Source organism: Sorex fumeus, unplaced genomic scaffold (assembly GCF_029834395.1).
Source record: "Sorex fumeus unplaced genomic scaffold, SorFum_2.1 ptg000039l, whole genome shotgun sequence".
NCBI classification, from domain to species: domain Eukaryota; kingdom Metazoa; phylum Chordata; class Mammalia; order Eulipotyphla; family Soricidae; genus Sorex; species Sorex fumeus.
The window spans coordinates 32,277,217-32,292,081 of NW_026606096.1; the positions used below are offsets into that span (position 1 = coordinate 32,277,217).

The 14,865-nt window shown below is 41.0% G+C and overlaps 1 protein-coding gene across 1 annotated transcript in view; it reads left to right on the forward strand.

Moving 5' to 3' along the window:
- The first annotated feature begins 2,484 nt into the window (after window positions 1-2,484).
- The window catches only part of TTC29 (tetratricopeptide repeat domain 29), a 125,266-nt gene continuing 112,885 nt past the window's right edge, over window positions 2,485-14,865 (forward strand). The window contains exons 1-3 of the mRNA XM_056119032.1: window positions 2,485-2,564; window positions 10,545-10,648; window positions 12,410-12,493. Coding sequence (XP_055975007.1) covers window positions 10,551-10,648; window positions 12,410-12,493 — 182 coding nt within the window. The 5' untranslated portion in view covers window positions 2,485-2,564; window positions 10,545-10,550. The remainder of the gene's footprint in view (window positions 2,565-10,544; window positions 10,649-12,409; window positions 12,494-14,865) is intronic.

Genomic DNA, 14,865 nt, shown 5'->3' on the forward strand with positions numbered 1-14,865 from the left:
CTACAAATAAAAAATATTTAAACCCCCAAAATATTTTATAATATTTTCAGTCAGGTTAAAAAAATTATCATTTGAAATTATGTAAATATGATTTTTGGATATCAATTTCTTAAGTCAATTTAATTGGTCTCTTTAACAGTAGAAAACTAAGTGTATTTATGTATGTCCTATAAAAGAATTTCTTAATCGAATTTTAAGGTTCCCACTATCACTTCACAAAAAATGTATAATTTTAAATTGTTCCAGGTGAAGAACATATAATCTATAATATTTTCTAATTTGTGTTTTTAATTAAAATTTATTGCCTCATTTATATCAACTAAGTCTTATTTAATCATTGTGTGAATTAGAATCTTTTATATTGTGAGTAATAAAAATTAGCACTAGATGACTGCTTAATTTCTTATTATTCTGGCTTTGGTGCTAGGAATCAAACCTAAAACTTCACACTTTGGAACACACCCTCTACCTCTAAGCTACCCTGGGTCTTTGCATAGATCAGTTTACTGAAAGGATACCAGAAACCCAAAATATCCTCCTGAAGTTGTGGTCCAGACTTGGGAAGAGTCAACAGTGGGGTGGTTGAGAGGTTGGAAAAGAACAGCTGTTATTATCACAGGGCAGGAATCAGTGAGGGCATGATAACTTGTATCAATATCTAAAATCCAAAGATTCATAATCCAAAGACAGGTCATGGACTGTTAAAAGCCAAAAGTACCTTGAATACACCCCTATGTGCAATTATCTACATTGTTTATGAGAAGTATAAATTGGTCACTGTTACATTTTAGAGCTCAACTTGAGCTATTTTACCAATGGAATATAAAAAGACCCCCCTGGTAAAAAGAAACACTATACACCCTCGGTAAGAATGCATGTTGGTAGTTCTTCTAGAAACCAATGTGGAGGCTCTTCCCCAGATGAAAGATAGAACTACCACAGCAGACTCATTTCCAGGTGACAGTGGTCTGGCCATGCTCTCTTGGGAAGACTGAATGGGGCAGCAGGAACCACTTAGAAATCTAATGTAGAAGAAAGGGAAGGAAGGAAGGAAGGAAGGAAGGAAGGAAGGAAGGAAGGAAGGAAGGAAGGAAGGAAGGAGAAGGAGAAGGAGAAGGGAAGGGAAGGGAAGGGAAGGGAAGGGAAGGGAAGGGAAGGGAAGGGAAGGGAAGGGAAGGGAAGTAGGGGGAGGGAAGGGAAGAAGGGGGAGGGAGGGGAAGGAGGAAAGAAGGAGGAAGAAGGGAGGGAGGAAGGAGGAAGGAAGGAGAGAGGGAGGGAAGAAGGAAGGGGAGAGAGGGGCTGGGGAAGAAAAGAAAAAAAGAAAGAAAAGAGAGAGAGATTATATGGAATGCAGCCATGTCCTACAGAAAAGGCAGGGCATATAGAAGTGGATTCCCAGAGGTCACAGGGGTGTTGTATTAAGGTCACACCTCGGCTGGGAGCTGAAAACTAAGGGAGGGCCTCATGAGAGCAGAACAGGACCTTATTGACATAGGGGGAATGCCGGGGGCCCAGTTCCAGGTAGTTCTGGCGATCAATTGAATATCTAATGTAAACTTACTTGGTGGAAATAATTTAGCCATTTGCTGAAGCATATGTGATGGTGGAATGAAAGGAGTCATTATGCTGGTTCTCCAAATAGCATCGATTGATGGTTAATAGAGTGACTCGAGTGTGTGACAGTAGGAAGGAAATAAAACAGAGCACACCAGCCTCCTTCTCTCACCCCTTCCAGGTGAGAAGGCTCTCAGGCCCCTCTGCTAAGTGACTGCTCTAAGGCGAGATGGGCTGAGATGGACAGGCTGACATTCAGTCGGTGTAAATATAAAAGCACGGGTTTGGGGTAAATATTTTAAATACACACACACACACACACACACACACACACACACACACACACACACACACACAATAATGATGCCAGACTGCAGGGAGAGACTCTGAAAGAGTTTGAGTTTTCATTTCTCAGAACTCAAAATGGAGTTGATTTTCTGGGACGGGAGTAGGAAAGGGTAACAGAGGCCCGGGAAGAAATGAATGAGTTATTCATTTGGGTTCAGGAGTGGGGGGAATCCCAGTTTGGGAGTGGCGAAATGAAGAATGACAAGCAGCGTGTTCGTTTGCCCGTCCACCCTGTGGGAGTTGTGGCAAACACCTGCAGAGGCAGTATTCTGAAGGAAGTGAGGCAACTGTGAGGTTCCTGATTTCATCTCCCAAAGCGGTGTCAGTTCTGCATCCGGCCTTGCTTTGGAAAACCTTGGCGTCCAGAATTCGCATCCTTCCCGGCCTGGCCGGGACTCAGCTGCGCCCTCAAGAGACCCCGCCCCCAGGCCCCGCCTCCCAACAAAGCACCCTATCCCAAGCCGCTGTTTCGCTTAGCCACGCCCCCTCTACGCCACGCCCCCGTTTCCCTGGAGACCATCGCGTCCCCTCTGCGCTAGCACGCTGGGTCTAGCAACCACTTGCTGCAGGAGGGGGCAGCGCCAGAGCCCAGCACCTGGCACCGTGTGGGCACACAGACGGAACGGAAAACCAGAGTTGTTCCTTAGGGCCTGTCCATCGAGGTTGGTGACGGCGGGATGAGGCACGGTCGGGTCTTTTCCAAACTCCTGTTGTGGGGGTTGGGGGTGCTCCGGGCTGCATTTCTTCCCAAAGTAATCATCTCTTTACTTCTTTCTGCCACGAGCTTCCAGAGCAGACAGTCTTGCCTTTTAACTCCATAAATAGGATCTAAAAAATGAAGGCCCTTGCCTTGCATAAGACCGACCAGGATTCAATCCCCAGTACCACCAGTCCCCTAAGTGCCACCAGGGGTGGTCCCTGAGCACGGAGCCAGGAGTAAGCCCTGAGCACAGCTAGGTATGACCAAACCCCCAAAATTAAATTAACTAGGAGGAAGAGCAGGGAAGTGAGCTCTTTTTCCTCTCCAGCTCACCAGATCCTCAAGGGCAGGTGCACAAACAAATTGTAGGAAGAAGTAAATCAGTTTCCAACCAGGTGGAGCAGAAAGGGAAAACATGCCTTGGGTTTTGGTAAGGAGAACTCTGTCTCTTTCCAGTTTGAGAGACCAAATCACTGATTTGAATCACTGGGAGACATACAGTAACAAAGTTATTCATGATTGAGCTTTTGTTCCAACACTTGTGCCTTCACCAGTGTACATTTCCCAATTTCCCACGATCTGTGTCCTCCCCCCAGTCCTCTCTCTCTGTGTCTCTCTGTGTCTGTCTCTCTGCCTGTCTCTCTCCCTCTCTCTCCCTCACCCCTTCCTCCTTCCCTCTTAGGCACTGTGGTTTGTAATACTATTATTGAAAGGGTATTACGCATAACAGTATAACACTTTTCCTGCTCTCAACACTCAGTTTTTGTCCGGAGTGATCATTTCCAACTATCATTGCCATAGTCCCTTCTCTGTCCTAACTACACTCCCCATCCCTGCTTTGTGGCAAACTTCCTACCAGGGACCAGTCCTTCTGGCCATTGTTTCTATGTCTCAGATTATTTTGTACATAATATATATGCCCTACAAATGAGTGCAATCATTCTGTGTTTGTTCCTCTCCCTCTGGTTTCACTTGGCAGGAGACTCTCCATGTCCATCCATATATAAGCAAATTTCATGACTTTATTTTTCCTAACAGCTGCATAGTGTTCCACTGTATATATGTTCCTTGGTTTCTATCTTCACTCAACTGTTCTTGGGCACTCGGGTTACTTCCAGATTCTGGCTATTTTGAATAGTGCTTCAATGAACATAGGAGGCTTTTCTGCATTGTGTTTTTAGGCCACTGGGGTATATTACCAGGATTGATATTCCTGGGTCATACAGGAGCTCAATTTCTAGTTCTTTGTAGAATGTTCATATTATTTTACAGAAAAACTAGACTGATCAACATTCCCACCAGCAGTGAATGAGAAGTCTCTTCTCTCCACATCCATGCCAACACTGGTTGTTCTTTTTGATGTATGCCAGAGAGACCAAACGATTTTTATGATGTCACATCTGCATTGGAATGTATTGATACAAATACTTTTTGACAGTGTATGGCATTTCACTGAATGATTCAATTCTTCCTTAGAATCTGCAGTTTGAATTTTGTTTTGTTTTTTCATCACACCTGGCAATACTTGGGTTATTTAATCCTGGCTCTTCACTGAGTTATTCCTGGTGGTGCTGAGGGACCATATAGGATGGTAGGGATCAAACCTGGGTCTGCAGTGTGCAAGGCAACCACCTTACCTGCTGTAATATTTACATCTTCATATAAACATGTAGTAGGAATTTTCTGTATGAATTAATCTTTTCCCATGATAATGTGGGAAAGGGAAGCATTGTGTAATGTTTATCTTTTGTTAATAGCTTTTTCTACTCTTCATTGCTTCCTCCTGGTTGTCAAGCGAAGTCTATAATCTGCAGTAATCTTTAAGTGTAACTCAAGTGACACATGACCTGCCTTTCAACACTCTACCTACTTTGCATTTTTATTTAGCCATTCATAAATGTCAGTGGGTGGGAAGTGTGATTTCCATTTGTTTTATTCAACCTCCTATTTAATTCCTTCCCTCTGAAAGCAAAATGGTCAAAATCATCTGATATACTTTTACTGACTCTTTAAAAGTCTTTTACTCTTTACAGGAGAAAAATTATTGATGCTTTTTCTGTGGTTTCCTTTAAATCTTGTAGTGAAAGAGCTTGAGATAGTAATATATGAAGTTCTTCTTCCTATAGATAGATTTTGTTCATGATATCAAAATCGTATTTGGAACTCCGCATGACACACCACCACTTTGCTGTCCATAGATTGTTGACTTTTAAAAAACTGTCATCTAAAGTTTCAGAATGACCGAATTCTGGAGATAGTGGTCAGCCTCAAACAGCCACTCCTCAAGTAACCTCCGTCTAGCCAGAACCAGACCTCTGCTGCCTTTGTATTTTCTGATGAGGTGGCTCTGGGAATAGTGGGCAAGAGTGTTGCTCTTTGAAGAATTTTACTTGGGGGCCAGAAATTTAAACTCACACCATGGGACACATTCAGCCTGACCCAGCGCTCTCAAATCTTTGATCCTCTATTTCTCCATTCTCATTTGTCTTTGTGTGGGGGGCCAAACTTAGAGACTGAAGCAGGGATACAAGAGCCAACCAACAGATCAAAGAATGCACCAAGTCCCTTCTGAATACCAACAGTGGAATGGCTCCAGGCAACCTTTTGATCTGATTCTTTGCACCCTGATGCCACAGGTGGTGCTGCCCTCTTGCTGGCATGGGAAAGCTGCCTCTGGGTGTCTCCCCAAAGACAGCTTCCCCTGAACTCCTAAGCATAGAGCTCTGTGCTTATTTGGAGACCAGCCAGAGAGGGAGAGGAATCTCTCCCTCTTCATCTCCTTTACCCACCAGACCCATCTCCCTTCCTGCACTCACACTATCTTGGGTGGTATCCTTTGGGGTTTTGAGCTGGGAGCACCCTGATGAGGTCCACTGTTAAGGATCTAGTGCTCCATTGTTACATAAGTACTCCATTGTTACTTAAGGATGTAGTGCTCTGTTACTAGTCCTTCACTCCCTCCACTCACCTACATGTTTGGAGCTGGCCTGGGAGTTGGGTGCACACACAGATGGGAATGGATCGCTTTCCTGTTAAAAAAGACCTTCGTATCACTAAGGTGCTTGCACATTTTTTTCCATACTTATTTCCTCCTCAATATGCTGGGATACAGCTGCTGCCTATTTTAAGATACAACTATATAAGATGGAATTTCTAAAACATAAGAGGGATGGAGAATACTTCAATCATGATAATGTATTATGGAATCCTTTTACCTATTTGATGCATGTTAAGTAAGCATCCTAAAATTCAGTTCACACATTGTATGTTGTGCCAACAAAAAAGATTCCACAGAAGACACAGTGTGGATTGTGGAAACCAAGGCGTTATCACCAAGAGCCACATGCAAGGGTGAGGGATATGGGATGGGGACCCAGGACGGAATCTGCTAAAGGGCCAGTCTAACCCTAAGCTTAAAGTTTCCAACTAAGAGCTATTTTCTCCCTCTTGAAGTTAATAACTTTTCTTCTATTTCCTCATTCAGCTCTGACCACCCCCCATTCCGAGTTTGTGCCTTGAGGCTTGCCAGCAGGGCTCGCGATACTTACATTAAACTAAATTTAAGAGTAAAGGTGCTCCTGCTGCTAATGTTCTCAGATCAGACGAGAGCAAAATGAAGGAACTGGCAGCTGAAACTTTAATGGTCAGAAACGTTGACTCGGATTTTGAGGGGAAGAAAAAGCACAGTCGATCTGTGTGACAAAGGAAGCACGTCTCTCCTGCCTTACGTGCATCACATTAATTTAGTTGTTTGTATTTTGTACCAGAATCATCTAAGCCTAGGCAACATCAAAATGGCTCAAACCTATATCCTGTATTGACATAACAACTCTGAAGGAGATACTCATACATCCCTTGATGGGACACTGCGTCTTGCTTCTGTGTAGCTGGGTCATCCTACTACTTGAAGTGTAGGTACAGTTTTCTCATTTTGAAGCTCCCTTCAAAGTCTTAACAATGATTCAGTGCCCTTTGGGAAGCAAAGCTGAATGTTCAGAATAGAGGCTGAATATTCTGTTGGATCAAATGCTGCAGTCCTTTTTGGCTTACCTCCCTGTCAAAATCCAGAGAAAGAGCTTTGAGTAAAATGGAGCTGGCTCAGAATTGCTCTGTCATGCCAGGGAACTTGGGAACAGTCTTCCTGCTGAAATGAGTTGGTGGGAGTGTGGGGGAGCCCAGATTCCTTCCAGAGATGTCCTTAAGGTCTGACCTCATGGGAATCATGATGTTCTCCACATGTTCTGCATATTATTGCCTTTTAGTAAGTTCTGATTAGCCAAATAATGAGTTAGTTAAACATCTGGACACACCAAAAAAATAGGCTTTTTTCTTTTTTAGTTACTAAAGAAGTGAGCTGTGTTTTGCTCATTACTGGTGTATGTCACCACCTAAATCAGTAGCTGGCAAGGTGTTAGAGGGGGATTACCGAGATTACCTTGACCCCTAGATTACAGAAATGAGGAGGACAGGGAAGGAAAGAAAATGAGGCTGGAAGTAAGAGGAGGTGGACGGGAGCTAACAGGGCTGGGACTCAGAGTTCTCAGGCACTTCTGTGGTTTAGAGGTTAGCTTGTGTATGTGTGTAAACTACAGCGTCAAAAACCCAGCAAGCAGAACACAACTGCAATAGCTGAATTAAAAATGTGTCAGCTAAGAAGACAGGCTGAGAGGTGGTGTTAGGGTCCGAGCTCAGGATAGCCTCACCTGTCAAGGAAAACTCTGAGAGACCAAGTCCATGCAAAAGCAAGAGGTTTATTCGAGCATGCTTGGGCTCACAGCATGACCGCAAACCGTCAGTGACTGAGAGCCCCGAGCCTCTTCAAAGGGGGCTTTTTATAGGGCATCTTCCCGCGCATTTCAGAAAGCCCGCGCACAAATCACCCAATACATTGGAATTATCACATTAGATGCTGCACGCAGGCAGCCAATCATTTTGCAACAAGCCATCAGCACCAGCCACTCTCTTCTGTACCTGTCACCAGGCCCTCTCAACGGGCAGTCAATTAGGCCTTTTCTGGCCTTATGGCACTATTAGATGAATTCCAGGGCAAGAAAATATCTCATTGGGCCTTCTCCGACCTTGTGGCCTTATCCGGTGAATTCCAGGTGCAAGGAGGAGATGGGGGTACTTGGTGTTGCTAGCCTGCCGCAGCTGCAGGACGGGATATGGGCTGGGACTTGCTTTGCTAGGGCCCAATTGTCATGGGGCTATATTTCAGTGGGAAGGAACCTGGGAACACTGGTAGGGGGAAGAACACCCTGTTGGTGGGATTGGTAGTAGAATGCTGTAGGCTCGAAACTCTAGTGTGAATAACTCCATAAATCAGTGTCATGATGTAGTGCAGCCTTCCACGTGACCTACCTGGGTTTGATCCCCAGCATCACCAGGGGACTTGTAAGGTCCCTTGAGAAACTCCAGGAGTGATCCCTGAAGGCAGATCTAGAAGTAAACACTGAGCACTTCTGGGTGTATCCCCCCAAACAAAAACGAAAAAAGAAAAGAAAGAACCCTAGCTTGCACTGCTTAGTAACTCAGTTAAGTATCTATTGAATACGGTAAAACAAACAAAGAAACTAGCTTGATGGTGATTTTGCCTAGGTTACTGCCTTACCTCCAGGGCTGGAGCGATAGCAGAGCAGTAAGGCGTTCGCCTTACAAGCGGCCAACATGGCCGACCCGAGTTCGCTTCCTCCGCCCCTCTCGGAGAGCCCGGCAAGCTACCGAGAGTATTCGATATGCCAGACACAGTAACAACAAAGTCTCCAATGGAGACGTTACTGGGCCCGCTCGAGCAAATCGACGATCAACGGGAGGGCCTTTACCTTTACCTTACCTTTACTGCCTTACCTCAGGCAGTAACATGCTGGGAGGAAGTGATTTAAATCTAGGAGCAAGATTTCATCCACCTGGCGAGGCTAAAATCCTATTGGTCAAATCAGTGGACAATAGGATGGAATTTAGAGGTGGTCCTTGAATGTTTAACGATTAGAGAATGGGTCCTTTTTCCTGTCAAGTATCTCTATGTACTTAATGAGGAGATAGAACTTTCATACTTCTTCCCCTTTGGGGTTCCTTTAAGCAACTGAATTGTGCAGGCCTGCTTTACACTTGTTCACTTCCCTCCCCAGTGTGGCACTTGGCATTTCCCAAAGATGATGGGGGCATGTTTCCACCTCCCATTCTCTCTCTCTTTTTTTTTAATAGTTTATTTCTTTATTGAATCACTGTAGGAAAAGTTACAGAGCTTTTGGGTTTAGGTCTCAGTCATGTAAGTATCACACACATTTCCCTTTACCAATACTTATTTTTAACCGTGAACCCCAATAGACCCCCACCTCCCACCCCTCCCAATTCCTGTGAGGCAGATGAGTTCTAGTTAATACTCTATCTACTTTGACTAGATACATTGTTTCGATAGAAGATACAGAATTATTGTTTAGAGTTTACGACCCCCCCCCCCCATCAGATATGCTGAAACAGTGTTGTGAAATGATTTGCTTTCTACAGCTGGGTTTAAGAATAAAATGATGTCTGCTGTTTCACTTATTAACCCTGGAACTATTTCTATTAAAAGGTAGATAGTTAAGAGATTGGTTTCTGTGCTCTGGAGTCGTGGCCGTGCCGGAGAGCCGCTCGTGGGGGGCAGCTGGTGACCTCTGTCGGGCGTGAAGGACGGACCGGAACGCCCCCCTTCCCATGAGGCCCCCGCTGCCCCCCGCCCCCGGCTCAAACCTGCTGTCCACAAGGCTCCCGTGCGGCCGCCATCTTTCTTTCCAGAGAGGAGTCCCATTCTCTCTTTAGGGAGTAACTCCACGCTCTTGTTGATTGGGTTTATGTTCCATCTCGGCAGACCTCATATCACAGTAGAAGTCACACCCTTTGGCCTCCACGCTCAGGCCCTAAGAGGAAATATCATTCCCACTGGACATTTCTCTGGGGTTCTAAGATGACATATAAGCAACCTGAGAGGAAGCCCACACTGTCTGAGGAAATCCTGGATATGTGAGTGGGACCACTTAGAAGTGGTTCCTGACTGGTGAGTAATCTCCAGGCATCTGAGTCTTCCCTACAGAGGTCCTTTTTTTCCCAGAAAGAGGAAAGCCCTCCCTATGCTCTAATTCCTAACCTCTAAAAAATAATGGAAGTAACAAAATGATAAAATCAGTATTGTTTTAAGCAGTCTTTATTTTTTAAATTCCTGTATTTTGAAAATTGAGTTTTGGTGTTGGTTAAACCATGATGGTGGTGTGAGCAACTGTCTCCGATTTGAGAATCTTCCCCTTGTGAAAAAACCCTTCACCAGTGAGTAATAACGTCTTTAGAAACAGCCAAGCATGAAAAATATTCAGTTATTGGTTATAACAAGAAATCAAAGCATGAACAGTTAATATCTATGGTAAAAAATGATTATCTTCATTCTTTGCTTGTGACAGTGTCATGTAACAAAACAAACTCTAAACTCTGAGTATACTTTTCTAATCTCCTGGTTGAAGATGAGGACAAACAATAAACTGACCATAAGGCAGAGAATAGAAAAAAAAAATCATGAGAGAAGCAAGCTGCTGAATCCACTCATCAGTTCTTATCCCTGAGTAACAGAACTAGGGTGCTACACACAGACCTATTCCCAGCGTATATGACAGAGGGTGTAGCACTGTCCTCCCGTTGTCCATCGATTTGCTCGAGCGGGCACCAGTAACGTCTCCATTGTGAGACTTGTTTTTACTGTCTTTGGCATATAGAATACACCATGGTGAGCTTGCCAGGCTCTGCTGTGCGGGAGGGATACTCTCTGACGCTTGCCGGGCTCTCCGAGAGGGAAGGAGGAATTGAACCTGCGTTGGCCGTGTGCAAGGCAAATACCCTACCCACTGTGCTATCACTTCTTCTTAGGGTTTCTTGATATATTTATTCCATAAAATCTCTCTCTTTTTTTTTGTAGTTGAAAATGGCCACCCTGCCCCCCCTTCAGATGATGCGTCCAAAGCTTATGTCCATAGCCAGCGCCAAGCTGCCCTGCTCCAACAATGTTCGAAGCATGCCACGGTTGGTGCCCCCCCACCCCTTGTTTTCCCTATAGATGAATCTCTTCCAGTAAGAAATGCCAGTGAGTTACTCAGATAACAAGATTGTTTGAAGGTCCAGCTATATTGTTTATGCCTACTATTCAGAATTTTCCTAGTCACTGTTTTTGAAGAATTGAAGAGCCTCATTTAAAATACTCAACTGGTGCCAGTTTGAAAATATTTCCAATTCCAGTAAGAGCACAGATCTGATAAAGCTCTGAAAGGAAAACCTTTAGGAATGAAGGGTGGATGGCTTCTAAAAGCAGGGCCCAGGGTATTGATGTCTGTTTGGGAGGACGGAGGACTCACATGTACTCTGAAGGTAGATTGGTGGGCGGGATTCAATCCTGACATGATGATAGTGGGGCTGGAATGCTTGAGTCTTGGAGCTGTGACTGAGGAAGTGCAGGAGAGAGGAGTTAGTAGATTTTGTCATAATCATGAGTGTCACCTAAGTTTGAGTGCTTTTCAGAAGTTGGCTCTTATAGCTTGGTTCATTTTTATTAAGAAATATTTATCAATAGAAATATTTTGCATATGCAAGTTTGATTATTTTCTTTTGAAATGTTTTTCTCCACTTCTGTAAGACCATAATAATCACAATGTCAAGGGATAACTTCATGATGAAAAGGATTATAGCTCACTTTTTTTGGGGAGAACAAAACCCCTGATCCAAAATAAATGCATTCAGTGAAATGAACACTAAAGCATAAATAACACATCAAAATGCCTATTATAAAAGAATTTTATAATAAATTAAATTATAACAGGTCAACTTTTAAATGACAAATGACACAACTTCAAAAATTATTTTTTCAAATGATCGTCACTAACTACATAATTGCAGTGCATATGATACAATTTTCCATTTTAATTTTGAAGAATGGAGATTATTACAGTCTCTTTTCTCCTTTTATGTTTTAGCAACAGTTTTCCTTTACTTTTCAACACCAGCAAAAATATAGCCCAATCTCATCTTTCCAAAACAACACAGATTCTAACAAAAACTTTTTGTGTGTATTTTTATTGATGAAAAATATTTTCAGCAGAGTCACCTCTGGCTACGTTTTGTATCAATGTTCTCGATTTACTGCTGCCTACAGCCTGGGCTGTCTCGGGTTCCTGTGGCATTACTCACGATGGTGCTAGTATGCTTGATTTTAAAGAAGGGCAAGTGAGAATAAGCAACACGTTTTGTATATTTCTCAGAAAAGTCTTTCTAACCTCTCAATTCAATTTAGTCTTAAAAAATATCTTTGTACCTTGAATTTTAATAACTAAGTTTTATATGTGATTACCAAAAAAATTGCAAAACTCAGAGTAAATTTTGCTAATGTTTGGATCAAATTAATTTCACACATACATGCATAAAATAGGTCTTCTTCATTTAAGATTCTCTGTCAGACAGAATATGGATTGTGTAGATGAAGAGTTAGACTGTGAAATAGCCTAAGATAATTCTTTGAAGCTTTTAGGAAAGAAAGTGTTTATTTGAGAATGCAAATTATTTTAATGTGCTGATGTTTTTATTTGATTATACACTGGCCTTAATATTTTCCCTGTTTTTTTTATATTTGAGAAAATTAAGACTTTAAAGTTATTAGTCCTGGAACTACTGCAGGACATTCATTATAGATTATATTGTACCCTGAATATTTCTGTTCTGGTGGCATTTTTTTATGTTTGCTAGCTTTTCAACTTAATAAGGCAGTGCTTTATTATTTCCTTCTACTTCATTTAGCTCTCAATTGATCAAAGAGAAAGATGACATAGATCATTATCTGGAGATGAGTTTCAAAGGATTGTCAAAAGAGGAGGTCGCTGTGTAAGTAGAGACTCTTAAAAGTGCTTTAATATAAATTTTGTTTCTTTTGTTTTGATTCGTTATTGAAATTTCCATTTTCCTGTGCAGTATACCTTTTCACTGGAATGTGGCATTTAAAAATTAAAGTTCTTATTAAATAGTGATAAGTCTTGTCTATTGATCTGACATGTATCAAACTCTTTAACTTTATGGCTTCCAAAATGTTCATATTTACCAAGATAGTAGACTACTACATCGCACTATTAAATCCGTGCCATTAATTGCTTACTAGCTTCTTAATAGTGGTGCTTCTATAGGGCAGAAATGAAAACTTTAAGAGAAATATTTTAACCTTTATTTTCTGATGAAATTTTTGGGGGGAGAAAATCCCTATAAATATGTTATTTCTCTCACCAAGAACCAAAAGAAGAATTAATGAATTACAGTTTATTATCTAATTTACAGATAATTCTCAGATGTCTGGATTTATTTTTCAAATGAAAAATATAAACTTTTCCAATTTACCACTAGTTAAAAGCAATAGCATGAGTAAAGGCAGTATAAAGATACATGCAGATTATTGAGAAATGAATAAAAAGCTAGAATAAAAGTTAAACATGGTTATTATTTTTACTTGATACACATAACTTGGTATAAGCAGATATTTAGACATAAATACTTAAAAACAAATATTATAAATGTTTTGCATATTATTGGAATTCAGTGAATGATTCCATTAAAGAATTTTATGACAATAATAGTATGACAATACTATTGTATGGCTATTAAATTTGCTGAAAATATGTATATATTTATCTACATATAAGTGTGTGTTTATTTATGTGTATATGTCTATATAGAGAGAGAGCTAAATAGAGAGAAAGAGAGAGGCAGAGAAAGAGGGGGGTGAGGGAGAATTTGTTTTGGGGCCAGATCTGATGTTGACTCAGGGACTCCTACCAGGTAAGTGCTTGAGGACCATGAGGTGCTGGGAATTGCACCCAGGCCTCCTGCATGCAAAGCATACACACTTGTCCTTTGTGCATCTCCCCAGTATATTATATATTCTTAATATTTATGTAATATATATCAGGAAATTATATTTCAGTATAGGTTTATTGATTTTGAAATTCTGTGTCCCAATATTTTTCATTTTAGTAGATACTGTATTTTATCTATGGCTATATTTTTTTTTTTTATCAACCTGCTTATACTGCAAAAATGCAGAATAGTTCATGCTGGCAGTAGCTGTTTTAGAGAGTGACTATGTTTTATAGTAACCATAATCACTATCTCTATAAGCTCTATAAATTACCAGGTGTAGAACCTAAAACCTTTGGTAGCTACTATTTCAATTGTAAATTCATTGATTTTCTATGGTGACCGTGTCTAAAATTAAAGGTTAATATTGTTTAATCATTTTTCAAAATATATATATATATATTTGAGTAAATTTGCCTTCTGACTTATAGGTATTAAAATAGATGTAATTGCTATAAGAAGTAGGGGCTAAATAAGGAATTAAATTTTTGCTTCACATATATAGCAAACTGGAAATCCCTATAGAAATGAGGCATTTCCATCTGCACTAAAAACTCCTTTGGTGTCAAACTCATACCAGATGGACATGACGAGTGAGTGCTTAATAGTAATGTTATTTTCACTTATAATCAAAATTAACACTAGAAGTGAAAATCAAAATTATCAAATGTATCTCACACTAAAGAAAATAGTAGTAGTGAGTAATTCTAAGTCCTCTTAATTTCATTCACTTTAGTCTTTTTGCACTTGAAAAAGACCAAAGCTCTTTTATTTTTTTTATAAGTACTTTTCTTTTTTTTTTCTTTTTTTTTTATTAGTGAAACACCATGAGGTACAGTTATAGGCTTACAAATTTTGTGCTTGGGTTTCAGTTATACAATGATCAAGTGCCCATCCCTCCACCAGTGCCCGTTATCCATCACCACGGGTTCCATCATCCCTCCCCCAAAGCTCTTTTAGACCAAAGCTTTTGGTCTAAAAGCTTTTTTCTTAGGACAATAGATATAAACCATTAGTAGGAAGATGACTTGGTACCCAGCTCACCATTATTCTTTGATTGATAGATAATCTAGACTCTACCCCAGACAACTAATTGGATAGCATGTAAAGAAGAAAACTGATGAATGATTTTAGTGTTTCCCAGCAATACTCAGCAGGTGTCAGGGGAATTATGCATATTCTGCTAGCCAGGGAATTGCTGTTTAAAACTTTTTATTAGCCACTCAACTCTAAAAAGATAAATTGGTCAACATACATTTATTAAGTAGCTGCTTTGGATATAATACTAGATTTTACACAATGGGAAAGATAATGATGAAAGATACACGATGATAATTTATTAGAAAATACTT